This window comes from Camelina sativa, chromosome 10 (assembly GCF_000633955.1).
Source record: "Camelina sativa cultivar DH55 chromosome 10, Cs, whole genome shotgun sequence".
NCBI classification, from domain to species: Eukaryota; Viridiplantae; Streptophyta; class Magnoliopsida; order Brassicales; family Brassicaceae; genus Camelina; species Camelina sativa.
This window is the reverse complement of record NC_025694.1, coordinates 16417973-16433101: the sequence shown is the minus strand read 5'-3', so window position 1 is coordinate 16433101 and position 15129 is coordinate 16417973. Positions and strand designations below refer to the sequence as shown.

The 15129-nt window shown below is 35.2% G+C and overlaps 3 protein-coding genes across 3 annotated transcripts in view; 2 read left to right on the top strand and 1 right to left on the bottom strand.

The window, feature by feature from the left end:
- The window catches only part of LOC104719130 (cytochrome P450 71A20), a gene marked incomplete in the record, with an annotated part of 2598 nt that extends 2367 nt beyond the window's left edge, over window positions 1-231 (top strand). Inside the window, 1 exon segment of the mRNA XM_010436986.2 lies at window positions 1-231. Coding sequence (XP_010435288.1) covers window positions 1-14 — 14 coding nt within the window.
- LOC104719131 lies at window positions 511-3127 on the bottom strand. The gene is given in 6 exon segments (XM_010436987.2): window positions 511-922; window positions 1411-1806; window positions 1898-1915; window positions 1918-2049; window positions 2409-2646; window positions 2747-3127. Coding segments are annotated over 6 exon segments (1293 nt in total). The 5' UTR covers window positions 2987-3127; the 3' UTR covers window positions 511-653.
- Window positions 6976-9679, top strand: LOC104719129 (leucine-rich repeat extensin-like protein 3). The gene has a single exon (XM_010436985.2). The coding sequence runs from the start codon at window positions 7155-7157 to the stop codon at window positions 9369-9371; it is 2217 nt and encodes a 738-aa protein (XP_010435287.1). The 5' UTR covers window positions 6976-7154; the 3' UTR covers window positions 9372-9679.

Genomic DNA, 15129 nt, shown 5'->3' with positions numbered 1-15129 from the left:
CATCTTCTGCTTGATTCCCCAATCTCTCTCTTTTAGCCTGATTAATGAATAAAACATTGCAACTTTGTACGGTTTGATTAGTGATGTCTTGTGTGTCATATATATATATATATATACATGTTTGATATTCTCAGCCTGTTCTAAAGGTACATTCTTCGGCTTTTGGGATGTAATCGAAATATGAAGGACTTGTAATGCACTCATTGAATAATCAAAGACAAAGCTTGAAGATTGGTCCCCTATAGCAGATATAACATTGTTTCAAAAAGGTTTGGTGGAGAAATTGAAACTCTAAGACGCTGAAAAATTATCCAACCGTAGAGGAGACATGTAGAGTCCCTGTCTCAATTGGAGAGTACTGCAAGGATAAAGTTACATGCTATGTGGTAAACATGAAACAAGAGGAAGATCAACTTATCTTTGGAGGACCAAGGCTTTATCGTGTTCTAGCAACAACACATGATGCACGAGACAACTCTTGTATTATTATATGACAACACAATTCTACTGCAATCGTAAGTGCACGACAACTAAACCATATTGGAGCCACAAGTCACAAGTTTCATTGCGTTTTACAGCCTACTATTTGTGTTTTTCATTTGCTATATCTCTCTTTTCTACGCACAAAACATACCTTAAATCCTGAGATCAAGTTATATGATGGCAAGACCAGTTTTCAGATAATCCAAGCAAGAGAAAGGCAGACGCAAGATTTGGTCCACTTCTAGTGAAGTCTTCATTAGACTGCTCATGATTTTGCCATTATGTCTTCCCTCTAAGCCCATCCCTCTGCTCACCACCAAAGATACGTTACATAGCCATGGCACTTCACAAGCAAACACCATCCCGTTCTTCCCATTCTCCAGTAAACCCTTTCTATAAGCTCTACCGACTTTTCTCACATACTTCCCCGTTGTTACACCTTCATTCGATCTGTCTTTGTCAGAGATATCTGCATCAGAGTGAAGATTCACCACCATAGTTCCATGCTCATGGTGAAGTACTTTGCTCAGAGCTTTCATGAACACGGAACTGGAATCCCACAGACTATGAGGGAAGATGTCTGCTCCATCATAAGCATCCATGAAGACCATGTCATAAGTATTACTTTGGTTCCTTAGAATGAACTCCTCAGCTTTTGACTCGTAGAGGAAGAGTCTCTCATGGATGCCTCGCCACATCACTTGGTCAATAACTTCAGGAGTTGGTATTGAGCGTTTCCCGGTTGCTGTCATGACAGAGAATGCAGGGAACCCCATTGCTCGAACCGACTCTGAGATAACAAGTGGGTCANTACGTTACATAGCCATGGCACTTCACAAGCAAACACCATCCCGTTCTTCCCATTCTCCAGTAAACCCTTTCTATAAGCTCTACCGACTTTTCTCACATACTTCCCCGTTGTTACACCTTCATTCGATCTGTCTTTGTCAGAGATATCTGCATCAGAGTGAAGATTCACCACCATAGTTCCATGCTCATGGTGAAGTACTTTGCTCAGAGCTTTCATGAACACGGAACTGGAATCCCACAGACTATGAGGGAAGATGTCTGCTCCATCATAAGCATCCATGAAGACCATGTCATAAGTATTACTTTGGTTCCTTAGAATGAACTCCTCAGCTTTTGACTCGTAGAGGAAGAGTCTCTCATGGATGCCTCGCCACATCACTTGGTCAATAACTTCAGGAGTTGGTATTGAGCGTTTCCCGGTTGCTGTCATGACAGAGAATGCAGGGAACCCCATTGCTCGAACCGACTCTGAGATAACAAGTGGGTCAAGCTCAACTATGTCAACAACAGCACCTAGAAGACAGAGTAATAACACCATTCACATCAGTTAGTATAGTAACTAGAGAGATGGAAGGTGTAGATAAGGATATTGTTTTTTGTTTACCAAGAATGTGTTTAGCTAAAACAACGGCAAACTGCCTCCACCGTGACCGATGCATAATATGCGCATTTGTTTCTTCCCAATAGCTACACTCCTCATATCAAATTTAGAAGTTGCAAGGGAAGTCAATCCAACTGAAACCATGCTCTTCAGATCTGTCCCCCACAATAAGAAAAAAAGAGTCCGGCTTAACAACAACGCAATAAAAACAACAGCAGAGTCACCATGAACCTAAACCCTTATACTAGGAAACACAGGACTACCACACAGCGGTATACAAAATAAGTAATCCCTTAATCCTCTTTCACCATTTGGATGAAAACAAAATAATGCAGCGACCAAAGACAGAGTCTGGACTCTTTTTTTAATTGGAAACAGAGAAACATTCCTACATCAAAGTCACTAGAACAAGGCATGTTCTGTCTATCCAAGTCCATGAATTCCATACAGCTTAAACTATTACATCTCTAAAAGCAACACAAAATAGCACAACAAAAGGGTTAACAAATCTCACATGGAACAGCAAGACAATGTGGTTGTTGCATATAGAAAACAGAACTCGGTTGCAATGCTCTACAAGCAGCCATAACTTTCACAGTGCTTTGTCGAGTATCATCGTTAAAGCGAAGCGAACGCCATTGATAGCCAAGTACCTTAAACATCCCATTCTTCTCCTCTTCACCATCTCTAGGCATTATCTCCATATACCTTTTCTCTAACCATCTCTCAGTTTCTCCCCATGAATCTCTACTCTACATAACATAAATCATTAGAAAAAATTCCCCAAAAATCAATCAAGAAAACAAAAAAGCTAACGTTTCAAGAATTTGATTGTAGAGTTTTTTTACTCACAGGGAGAGAAGAAGGGTGAGCGACGACTGAAACGACGCCGTTTCCATTAACAGAGACAGCTCGTGAAACCGTGTGGCCACCGTCGTGAGGATCCCACCATTCCGGGGAGTGAAACCAGTCTCCTTCGTCCTTTATTACGCCGTGTTGTCCTCCGGAGAAATGGCGTACACATGACTCTATGGTGGTGCTAAGCCTTTTTCCACGCCGCGTTGTCAACGAGATACGTTGAATTGAGTTCATTTGTGAAGAGAGACCCAAAGCCTCGAGAGATCGTCGGAAAAAGGTTTGGGACTTTAGGAGGCGTTTCTGGTTATTGTAGCAAAACCCATAGAAATTTTGGTTAACCAGGTTTTCCTAAAACGGTCCAGTTACAGTAGAGAGTGTCGCCGGAGAATAATACCTTTTTTGTTTTTTACAACGTTATTATTTTTTATTTTACTAGGCTTAGGCGTGACCGCGTGAGTTGTTGTGATTATTCTATTTACCGAGTTAAAAAATACGAGACCCAAAAAGTATAAAGAAAAAAAAAATCAAGATTGCACAGTCAACCAAATTATTACATAAACCAATACTGTCTAACTCTCAACTCTTAACATTACGGAGCCAAATAATGGATACTAACTCGGTCTTACGTAACATCTGTGGAGAGAGACTCACCGTTAATTTCTTAACATCAAGTGATACGGTTGGCCTTGTTTCTCTTTCCTTCTTACGAGGAAGGGGCTGTTATCTCTCGAGAATTTGGTCTTATTTTGTAAAGGTGAAAGTAATTGATTATTGGTTAATTAGAATGAATTTACCTAATGCACATTTGTCACAATTTCATCAAAATCGTTTGGGTGGTTTATAGGTCAAGTTGGATTTTAATTGGTTTAGTACCAAACAATTTTGGATTGAGGAACCTCCAAATGTTTACAACAACAAAAAAAAGCATTATGGTGAAGAAAACACTTTGACTTTGGTAATCCTTACTTGAAATACTTTTTACATGGATGAATATTAATACAAATTAATCATTATTTTAAATTATTTATTTGGAGCACAATTTGGCCAAATGTTTTGGGAGATCAATTAAGGTTTTTTAAAAAAATGGCAATATTATTGTTAATTGCTGAATATTTGACAAAATAAAAAATTAGAAATAACTGTACTTAGTAACTAAAAAGATTTTTTATTTTTTTAACAAAAACATAGAATACTTTTTTCATACAATAAATTAACTCCTCCGAGTGGATTCTATTTCCCTACAAGAAATCAATGATCCATTAATCTAATATAATATAAGTTGTTGTTATATGCCATTCACCCCAAATCCTTAATTATACTAAGCAAAAGTCATTGTTGTTATTTGCAATTCTCCCAAAATCTTTAATTATACTAAGCAAAACGTTATTGTTGTTCTTTGCCATTCTTCCCAAAGTGATATGGAATTAAAAACCCAAAATATAAATTTTCTTTTCTTCTTCGTCGATTTCTACGAATTTTCTTAGAAATCGAGAGAACTGATGAATCAAGATACTCACCAAACTCACCAATCTCTCGATTTCTCCCAACAAAGAAAACAAAAACTTTGGAATGACAAAAGACAATAATTCTTTCTACTTAGTTTAATTAAAAATGTGGTGTTATAAGTAACACTGGCTACCGATTATGACATATGTTCAATGCTAACAATTTTAAACTCGAAATACAAGATTTTTTCAAACACATATTATTAAATAAGGTATTAGTCATGCTATGTGTCGATCTCCTCTTCTCTATGGCCGAAGACTCCATGGGAGAAAGGTATCACCAATGCATCTTTGGTTATTCATATATGATGAAAGAACTCTGGATTTAGTTGATAATAGGGACTTGCGGTATATGTATTTCAACCTGCAGAATTATGGTCTATGTATTTCAAATTGGTATAGTCAAATTGGTAATCAGGGTCTTGAACTTGATATGTTCGATGACGGTTACCTCTCAAGCTACCCATCTGATGATGTCAAGCATCATTATGCACCCACTCCTTTTAACCGGATCCCATACCAAAAAGCCTATATTGCAGTTTATATGAGAGATCCAATCTTTACGCTTTGGGAATCAAAGCAACCCTTCAGCGACTAGAACACCGTATCACTTGGATCCTTGCTGCCTTGCTACTTTGAATAGTGCATCTTGCTCCAGTGATAACCAAAGTATCGTTTCCTTTCTCAACGTCACTATGTCATATGATAGTGACCAATCACTCGTCTTTTGAAGCTTTCGAAGATGACCTTTCGGTTCACCATGATCTCACATATGTTATTGGACTCCAAGCCTTTGGTTCATAGCTCTCTTGGAATTGCAATTGATGAAACTTATTTTTTATTTTGTGGCATTAGGGAATGCTGTTTTTTGTATTATTTTAATCTTTGGGGATCTTGCTCCCTTCGTATGTGCTTGTTGTTCTTCGTTATGAATAAAAATCAAGTTGTTTGACAAAAAAAAAAACACTCTTACACATGTCCAAACAAAATACATTATAATACCTGTGGAAATATCAAACCAAATTCGCTATCATCAACCACTGCACCGGATTGCTCTATCTAACACTCAACCGCGTTTTCATTTAAGTGTTTGGTTCTCAATCCAAAAAAGAAAGAAAAAATTCAATAAACTAATAAACTCGTGAGAGTTAATAAAATAAATGAAAAATAAACTAAACTCGTGATATCACCAAATTTCATAAGCAACGGGCAAATTGCATTAAATTAAAATTAAAATTGGTTATCACGGTCAACCGATACGCCGAAACTCGGCAAGAAAACACCGACTTGACCACTTAACCACCTCTCTCTCTCTCTTTAAATTTTTTTATTTTTTCATTATTACGTAACTGCTTCTTCTTATTTTTCTTTATAATAGTATTGTTTAAGACATTAGTACAACAATCATTGTTAACATAAGCATGATTAGTTATGTAATAATGTCATCTCATAATGTCTTTTATTTGAAGACTTTTGCTTTTGTTTGCTTCTGTAGAATCTGTTGAAAAGGAATTTTCAACAGCAGAAAACAAAAGAAGAAGAAGAAGAAGAAGCTCTCATCAAAAGCTGGCATTATCCTTTTCTTCTTTCACCTCCTAATCTTTGCGCGTTTTTTTCTTTTTTTTCTTTCTTTCAAATTGTTATTATTTTATATTTTGCAACATCATGCCTACTTATTTATTCCTTTATTATATTAAATATATCAGGCTTCGTATTTTGAGAGAGGGAGAGAGATATTGTTAAGTTAGATTATCAGAAATTATGGTTTAAGGAAAGCATCTATCAACATTTTATAAATCGTACATACTACATTAATCTTACAGCTTTCATGACAATATTAATGGAATATTGTATGTGCTGGAGATGATTGAGAGACATAAAAAGTAGACAAAAAAAAAAAAAAGAGAGGCCACAAGACCTTTCGGTGAAGACATCTTTTAGCTTGGAATCAACTTGATTCAACAATTCCTCAATTAGGTGTAACATATATAGATATATTCTAATAAATATATATATATATATATACATATCTTCATACAACTAATCACATGCATTTCATAATAATATATAAAAAACCCCATTCCTTAGAACAAATATGATCAAAATCAGTTAAAAATGATGAGATACCAATTAAAAAAGTATTATGTATGTTTCAAAACAAATAACTTTTAGGGTATTTTTTTCCAAAATAAACACCATTTTATGATTTCATGCAAAGTGTAATAGAAACTATACTTATTATTAGAGAGGCAAGTAAAAATAACCGCATAAACCAAAGCGCATCAATCCAACTCAGAATTTATGGATAAACTGTTTGGTTTCGTTTTTGAGTTTTAATTAAACCGAACCAAACCAAATTCAAATTTAATTTGATTATATACAAAATTACGAATATATATTATAATACTAGATAGATTTTTATTTCTTAATTATATTTAAAGTTTTATTTTAACGAAAAAAGCAAACAAAAGAAAACTGAAATAACCAAACCAAAACAATTGAAAAAAAAACTAAACCAAAATCAAACCATAAACCGGATTATCCACACCTAATAATTATTTTAGTAACATAGAGATTTTATGGGAATAAGTGAGAGAGCTAACTAATTTGATAAATAAATATAAATTTTGAAAGAACAAAATTTGAAAAGAAAAAAAAAAAGATAAGCTTGAGCTGTGAATGAGCTGTACCTCTCTCATTTATATTCCAACATCTCTCTCTCCTTCCACACAACAACAATAACACAAAGCTCCCTTCTCTTCTCTTCCTCATATACTCGACTCCTCCATAACATTATTATCATCATTACGCAATCCACATTTCCCATTTTACCCTCGCTTTTCTTTCGAATTTTCCACCCCCATTGCCCACTCCACTCAGATGACTTGTGCAGTGTAATGAAGAAGACGATTCAAACTCTCCTCCTCTTCTCCTTCTTCCTTCTCATCATCAATCTCACCACCGCTCACGGCGGCGCTCTCTCCGATAACGAAGTCCGTCACATCCAACGCCGTCAATTACTCGAATTCGCCGAACGGAGCGTCAAAATCACCGTCGATCATTCTCTAGTCTTCGAGAATCCGAGATTACGAAATGCTTACATAGCTCTACAAGCTTGGAAACAAGCGATTCTCTCTGATCCGAACAACTTCACTTCGAATTGGATCGGATCCAATGTCTGTAACTACACCGGAGTTTTCTGTTCTCCGTCGCTTGATAACCGGAAGATTCGTACCGTCGCTGGAATCGATCTAAACCACGCCGATATCGCCGGTTATTTACCTGAAGAGCTCGGTTTGTTATCAGATCTCGCTTTGTTTCATGTTAATTCAAACCGGTTTTGTGGTACTGTACCGCATCGGTTTAACCGGTTAAAGCTTTTATTCGAGCTTGATTTAAGTAACAACCGGTTCGCTGGGAAGTTTCCGACGGTTGTCTTGCAGTTACCGTCGTTGAAGTTTTTAGATCTTCGGTTTAATGAGTTCGAAGGAACTGTACCGAAAGAGCTTTTTAGTAAAGATCTCGACGCGATTTTTATAAACCATAACCGGTTCCGGTTTGAGTTACCGAAGAATTTTGGTGATTCTCCGGTTTCGGTTATCGTATTGGCGAATAACCGGTTCCATGGTTGTGTACCTTCGAGCTTGGTGGAGATGAAGAACTTGAACGAGATCATCTTCATGAACAATGGCCTTAATTCTTGTTTACCGTCTGATATCGGACGGTTGAAGAACGTGACGGTGTTTGATGTTAGTTTTAACGAACTTGTTGGGCCGTTACCGGAGAGTGTTGGTGGTATGGTTTCGGTGGAGCAGCTTAATGTGGCGCATAATAAGTTGTCAGGGAAGATTCCGGCGAGTATTTGTCAGCTTCCGAAGCTTGAGAACTTTACTTACAGTTACAATTTCTTCACTGGAGAAGCGCCTGTGTGTTTGAGGTTGCCCAAGATTGATGATCGGAGAAATTGTTTCCCGGGAAGACCTGCTCAGAGGTCTCCAGGGCAATGTAAAGCGTTCTTGTCTCGTCCGCCGGTCAATTGTGGGTCGTTTGGTTGTGGTCGTTCTGTGTCCCCTCGTCCTCCCGTTGTGACGCCGTTACCACCTCCTTCTTTGCCATCTCCTCCACCGTCACCAATTTTCTCAACACCTCCTACGATTTATTCTCCGCCACCACCACCTCCTCCGGTTAACTCTCCTCCTCCTCCTTCACCGCCTCCCCCGCCCCCTGTTTATTCTCCGCCACCTCCGCCGCCACCACCTCCTCCTCCACCGCCAGTTTATTCTTCTCCACCTCCACCACCATCGCCCTCACCGCCTCCTCCACCAGTATATTCTCCACCGCCCCCACCTCCGCCAGTCTACTCTCCACCACCACCGTCGCCCCCACCTCCTCCGCCTTCTCCAACACCAACTCCCGTTTACTGCACCCGTCCACCACCACCGCCGCCTCATTCACCGCCACCACCTCCACAGTTTTCTCCTCCACCCCCTGAACCATACTACTATAGCTCACCACCACCACCGCATTCACCTCCACCACCACCACATTACTCTCTGCCACCGCCACCACATTCACCTCCGCCACCAATGCATCCATATCTATCTCCACCGCCTCCACCAACACCAATTTACTCTCCACCTCCGACTCCAGTCTATTCCCCTCCTCCTCCACCTCCTTGTATCGAACCACCACCACCTCCACCGTGCATAGAGTACTCATCACCTCCTCCACCGGTCGTTCATTACAGCTCTCCACCTCCACCACCAGTCTATCACAACTCTCCTCCTCCACCGGTCGCTCATTACAGCTCTCCCCCACCACCAACGGTCTATTACAGCTCTCCTCCTCCACCGGTCGTTCATTACAGCTCACCACCACCACCAAAAGTACATTACAGTTCTCCGCCGCTACCTCCAGTACACTACAGCTCTCCACCGCCGCCACCATCAGCTCCATGTGAAGAATCTCCTCCACCAGCACCGGTTGTTCACCACAGCCCACCACCACCGGTGATCTACCAAAGCCCACCACCACCGTCTCCTGAATATGAAGGACCACTTCCACCAGTCATCGGAGTATCATACGCCTCTCCTCCACCACCGCCGTTCTATTGATTCTTTTGAGAAACCGGAGACTGAAACGATGACGTGGCACAAGAGCCCTAAACAGATTAAAACAGAATACGGCGTCGTTGGTCAATTCTTACACAGAGCACACACGGGCAATAGATTTTTTAGAACAAATTATTTTGTGAAAATAAAATAAAATAATAAGATAAAGAAATTGTTTGTATAGAGTAAGATCTCTTTTGTGTTTTCTATTAATTTTATTTTTCTCTTTTAGTTGGATTTGGTAGATTTTGTATTCGATACATGAGATGAGAAGAGCTTAGGCTATACATTTTTTTTTTGTTCGTTATCAATATCTTTCTTTGCTTTCAAAAAGCTCCATTTCAATCCAAACTGTGAAACTGAAACTGATGTAAACAAACAATTATGTTTACAGAATTAAGATTTGTCCAAAGTAAGTTTTGTCTGAATGTAAAGTTGGAAACAGTTGCAAATGACAATGACTCGTCGAAGCCTGTTGGAGAAAAAGAGCAAGATACAATTTACTCCTAAAACAGAAAGCAACTTCGAACGCTACGTTTTGTTTCCGTGATGACATAACCAAAAGAGTTAGGGAACGAGTGAGACATGACCAAGACAAGGAGAAAAAAACTTGATTAATAAACAGCATGCGAATAAAATTCCTTCATTGGTGCTAAAGATTTATGATTACTACAAATGTTGTCATACTCTGAAAATGATGTCTATTTTTAGTGTTTTTTTTTTTGACTAATTTTTTAATAAATTCGTGTGTTTATTTCATTTACATAGTGAGCTGGATTGATAACATAGAAAAAAATAGAATCATAAAACACTTTAAAAGGTGCGACTGTGGGGAATAGAACAATGATACACTCTAAATTACTTGATTTCCCCATTTTTATTCATATTCTAAAAAAAACGTTTTAGACTTATAGTTGGATTATAAATATGAAGTTATGGACACAAAGAAGTTACGAGTTAAGAAAAATCTTAGTATATAATTACATAGTATAATATATATCTCATATACTTTTGGCAAACTAAAAGTTAATTTGGTGCAATTAAACAAAGAAGAAATTATTTTTGGGGTCTAAGAAAATGTTAATCTCGTGGGAGGTAAAGGACACAACTTTCTCACTTCAATAGTGTCTTATCTTGAACAGTACTGCCCTTGGTATTTTAATGGGCTACAAGCAGATAATGTTTTGGCCCTATAGTTGAGAATTAAACGAGAGAAAATAAACTTATAACAAAGGATATGAAAGAAGAATATTCGAACTCTTAATTTGGAAAAAAAACAATGCTAAATACTTAACTAGGTGTACTTGTAAAACTATTCGTATAAGTATTTTTAAAAATACTAGGTTGACACCCGCGCTTTAGAACTTTTTTTTTTAATACATATAAGTTGTAATATAAATCATATTGTTTAAAACTATAACTAAATCGATATATGCTTCTCATTTTTAAAAAACAATAAATGAGGTGAACGCCTTATACTGAAATTCCATATACAAGCTTCATGTGATTTTTAAAACATTTATTTGTTTGTTTTCTTGAAAAAAATGTATAAAAATATATTGTCTGCAAATAGATTTAAAAATAAATTTCATTTAAATTTCTTACATTAAAAACAGGATATTTAGAGTAATAACAATAAACTGTATATTATTTCACTGAGACATGGAATCAATAATCAAATAACCTTAAGAAACCCTTTGATCAGCTCGTATCTTGATCTAACCTTGCCAGATATCATATTGTCGGACTAAGCTTTTTAGAACTAAGAATCTTTAAGAAATCTTTCAAAGCTTTCATTTTCGATGCTTTTGATACTTTAATTTACAGATAAATATTTGTCTAAGATCAGATATGCAACTGATTGTCGCCAACCAAATAATCAAAATACTAAACATGGTGGGAACGAATACTAACTTCACTAAATATGATATTCTCATAGAAAGTATAGATAGAATCAAATGTATTTCTCCAATCATCTTTCCTTCATCTGTATTTGTTATAGCTCCATTTTTTCAAGATCCTTTATAACCTTAAATGCACCCTAAGGATTTTTCATCTAAACGTTTTTGGATATGTTCTTCCGATCGAATTCTTCTTCATTTCAACTTCAATCATCGATTTGAGAAGGATTGACATAGCGGCATGGCCTTGATCGAGAGGAGGGAGAAAAAGTGATGTGTAAAAGAGATTGATTTTTATTGGAACATAAGACTTAGTTGTATTGATTGTTATAATTTGATTGGATTAAGTTTTTAACGATGTGTCATGCTTAGAAGAGTTTAAAAAGCTTAGGTGTCAACACGAGGTAAAAAACGTTCAAACTTTTATTGTATTGATTGGGGTTACATAGATATTTCGTGTTTTACCAAATTTAGAGTTTAGTCACTAAAACCAAAATGTTTACTAAACATTAGAAAATATATAGTAAGATAGTAAATGCATAATAAACGTTAACACACAAGTTCGTTCAAATGCATAATACAAATATATTTAAATTTTCATTTTTTTGTAGCTGTATCTAAAATATATGTATTAACTAATAACTAATAAGACTCATAGTTTATACTGTTTATAGAATGGTCAAATCTTACTCATCTCACAAGTTCAAATTATTTCTGTGAAAAGTAATTTTTTAGACAAGTGATTCTAATAGCGTTAATAGTTATTTTACTTACAATCATTTCTATAAAAGATAACTAACTTATTACAATCATTTCTGTAAAAAGATAATTAATTTACTGCGCATGGACATATCCTTTTTTTTTGTCATCTGATTAAAATGGGGAAAGTTTGAACGAATACAAAAGCAAGAGAGAAGAAAAAATATAAAGACCAGACACTTGATGATGATGCTAATAAGCCCTCCAAGTGTGAGTGTCAAAGCAAAACAATACAGCTTCGTGTGTTAATATTCGTCTGTAGCCAAAATCTCATGGAGCCAGAGGANACATCAGAAAAAAAAAAAAAAAAAAAAAAAAAAAAAAAAAAAACACACTTTGGAGAGCAACTTGCATTAATAGTTATATAATTTTAATCAAACTTATATAACTTATTTCCTGATCAGACAAGTTAAAAAATATTTATTATTGTAGTAAAATTTTCTTTCATATGCATGTCTTATGAAAATAAAATAAAGTTTTGATTCACATAAATTATTGAAAATTTATTAAAACAAAGACGAGTGTGCATTTTCTCATTAAAATTTATTTAAACAAAGACGAGTACAACCGATTACATAGACTGTTCGCAAAATATTCTGCAATGAAAAAAAATAATGTATTTTTTTTTTTTTACAAAACTGAAAGATGTTTTGAGAATTTTTTCTAAACGCAAACAAAAAATAAAATTTTCATTTGAAAGAACCAAGACTAAATAAATTTGGCATATATAAGAAGATATTGGACCATCTATGGAGAACAAATGGCATTAAGCATGAGCCACCACCACTCACCAGCAAGAAGAAAAGGAGAACCACATTCCTTTGCAATATCACTCTGTCAGGGTTGCGTTATAATACGGCAGAATCAATGTTTTTGTCATAACTATTCTATCACACCTAGTTACTACATCTACCTCTAAAAGTCAAATCTGTCTTTGGTTTTTGTGCTTTGATATTTACTAAAGGAAGGGACAATCTGTCGTACAAGACAAATACTATTGATCAGGACTACATGGATTAACTACCTTTTAAAATTTAAAGCAAATTGTATTCAAATTAATTCAAACATGGATCACATACTAGGTTCTCTATCAACTTGTATTCTATCATCCACCTTAAGTCAATGATTTTTATTTGTTCATGTGTATACTATGTTCGAGGTTCTGATTCTTTTGTTTTTTGGCCCGGGGACCAAATGTTGTACAATACTTGATAGATCGTAAAGATCAGTCAAGAATCTTGGATTTGGTTCTTTGCATGTCTTCCTGATACAAAATTCATCGATCTATTCATTGAAGTCTAAAAATATATTTTGTTAGAAGCCTTTTCAAGACACTAAAATTTAGAGGTTAGTGACACAAGTCGTATAAAATCTTTTCAACAAAATATAATTATCACTACTCTCCTCCGCTCTATGTCTAGTGCCCATGAGTAATATTGTCTATGCATCTAAACAAGAGTGTATCTATCATTATTTAAGCACATTTTATGAATCGGGTCAATGACCTTGACATAATAAACTCCCAATATCAAATTTGATATTAATAATTGTAACAATATTTATTATGTTGAAACTTCAACAACTAAAAAAAGATAAATCACAATTAGCTAACAATTTTTTTAACAGCTGCAATAGGCTGAACAACCAATGGATCTTTCAAGTAATCACAAAAACATAACTGTTGTTCTCTCAGTTTTTAACAACATCCCTTCGATGGTAGGCTTTTGATTGTTACTGCCGATTTACATATTTGAAGTTTTGTCACAACACATGCCGCTTTCATTTCTTCTCCCAAAATTATTGTTTTGGTTAGAGCCAAAGATGACAAAGCTAAGACGAGGGATAGTAATGTAATGAACTTCATGGCTTGAAACCTTAGTGATTTTCTTATATATCACTCTGTTTCACTTCTTGAAAATGTTTAAGATTTTGATTATGAAATGGTGAAAGGGATGTGAAGCTATATGTATAGAGAGGGTATGGAGAGATGGAGTAATGTTTTGCAATAGTCTTTTTTTTTTATTTTTTAAACGAAATGTTTTACAATAGTCAACTGTGCTTTTTTATCTTTTGGTAAAAGCTAGTGTTTTTTGTCTTTTTATTTAGCTTTGTGCATTTCATATCTATGTGATTTCATATCTATGTGACACATATTATTAATAAAAATGTCTAAAATTATCAAATATTTTAAAAATGTCATTTCATATTAATTGTTACTATAGTATATACATATATATATATATATCTTTTGGATTTCTGTACAATGCTAATCCATATACTTTTGGTATAAAAAAATTAATTACTTTTAAAAGTTTGAAAATCTTCAAACATTAATTTAACTTGTAAAATAATAATTGGTAAAGTAAATAAACAAAAAGAAGAAAAATATAAGTCAAATATGTTGGTTTATGTAAACCGGGTTACAGATTTAGATTGAATAAACTGGCATTAAAATATGGATCGTGAAAACGAAACGAAAACTAGTGGAGTTTCTTTTCCAAATCTCAAATTCACATATGGGCAGTAAGATGTACAAATGACACCTCTCAAGCATCTGAAGAAGGAGAATCTAATCATCAACCCCCGTTTTCAACATTTTGCGCCTCTTGTGGGATTTTTAACAGGTTATGCTCTACACCATCCTCTTCTTCTACCTATTTTTCTAATTAATAAAAATATATAATATTTCCATCTTTCTATAATGTTTCTAATATATGACATGTTTCTTTTTACATTATATTATTTGGTTTAGTTTTTAGTCTTTTTTTTTCTTTTCTTATATGAGTGTTTTACTGTTAGTGTCCTTCATTGATGAGACTGTAACTTTTCATTCACTAATCATCTTTTAGCATCATAACTCATATTGACACCAAAATGCATGCATGACAGTGACAGTAACACTATCCAATTTCAAAATAATGAATTGCATTACGAACAAAAAATAAAAACATTTTATTATCTAACCTAACTCAATGTCTAGTTGATTAGAACTTTTTCAGTTCAAACAAAAAAAAACAGTTTTCAACTAGCTATATATATACCAGGTGTATCTTAAACTCTCATCCATCATTGACAAAAAAAAAAAAAAAAAAAAAAAAAAA

Excerpts from the sequence above, each read along its gene's own strand:
- LOC104719129 (XM_010436985.2), top strand. The coding sequence starts at position 7,155 with ATGAAGAAGACGATTCAAACTCTCCTCCTCTTCTCCTTCTTCCTTCTC.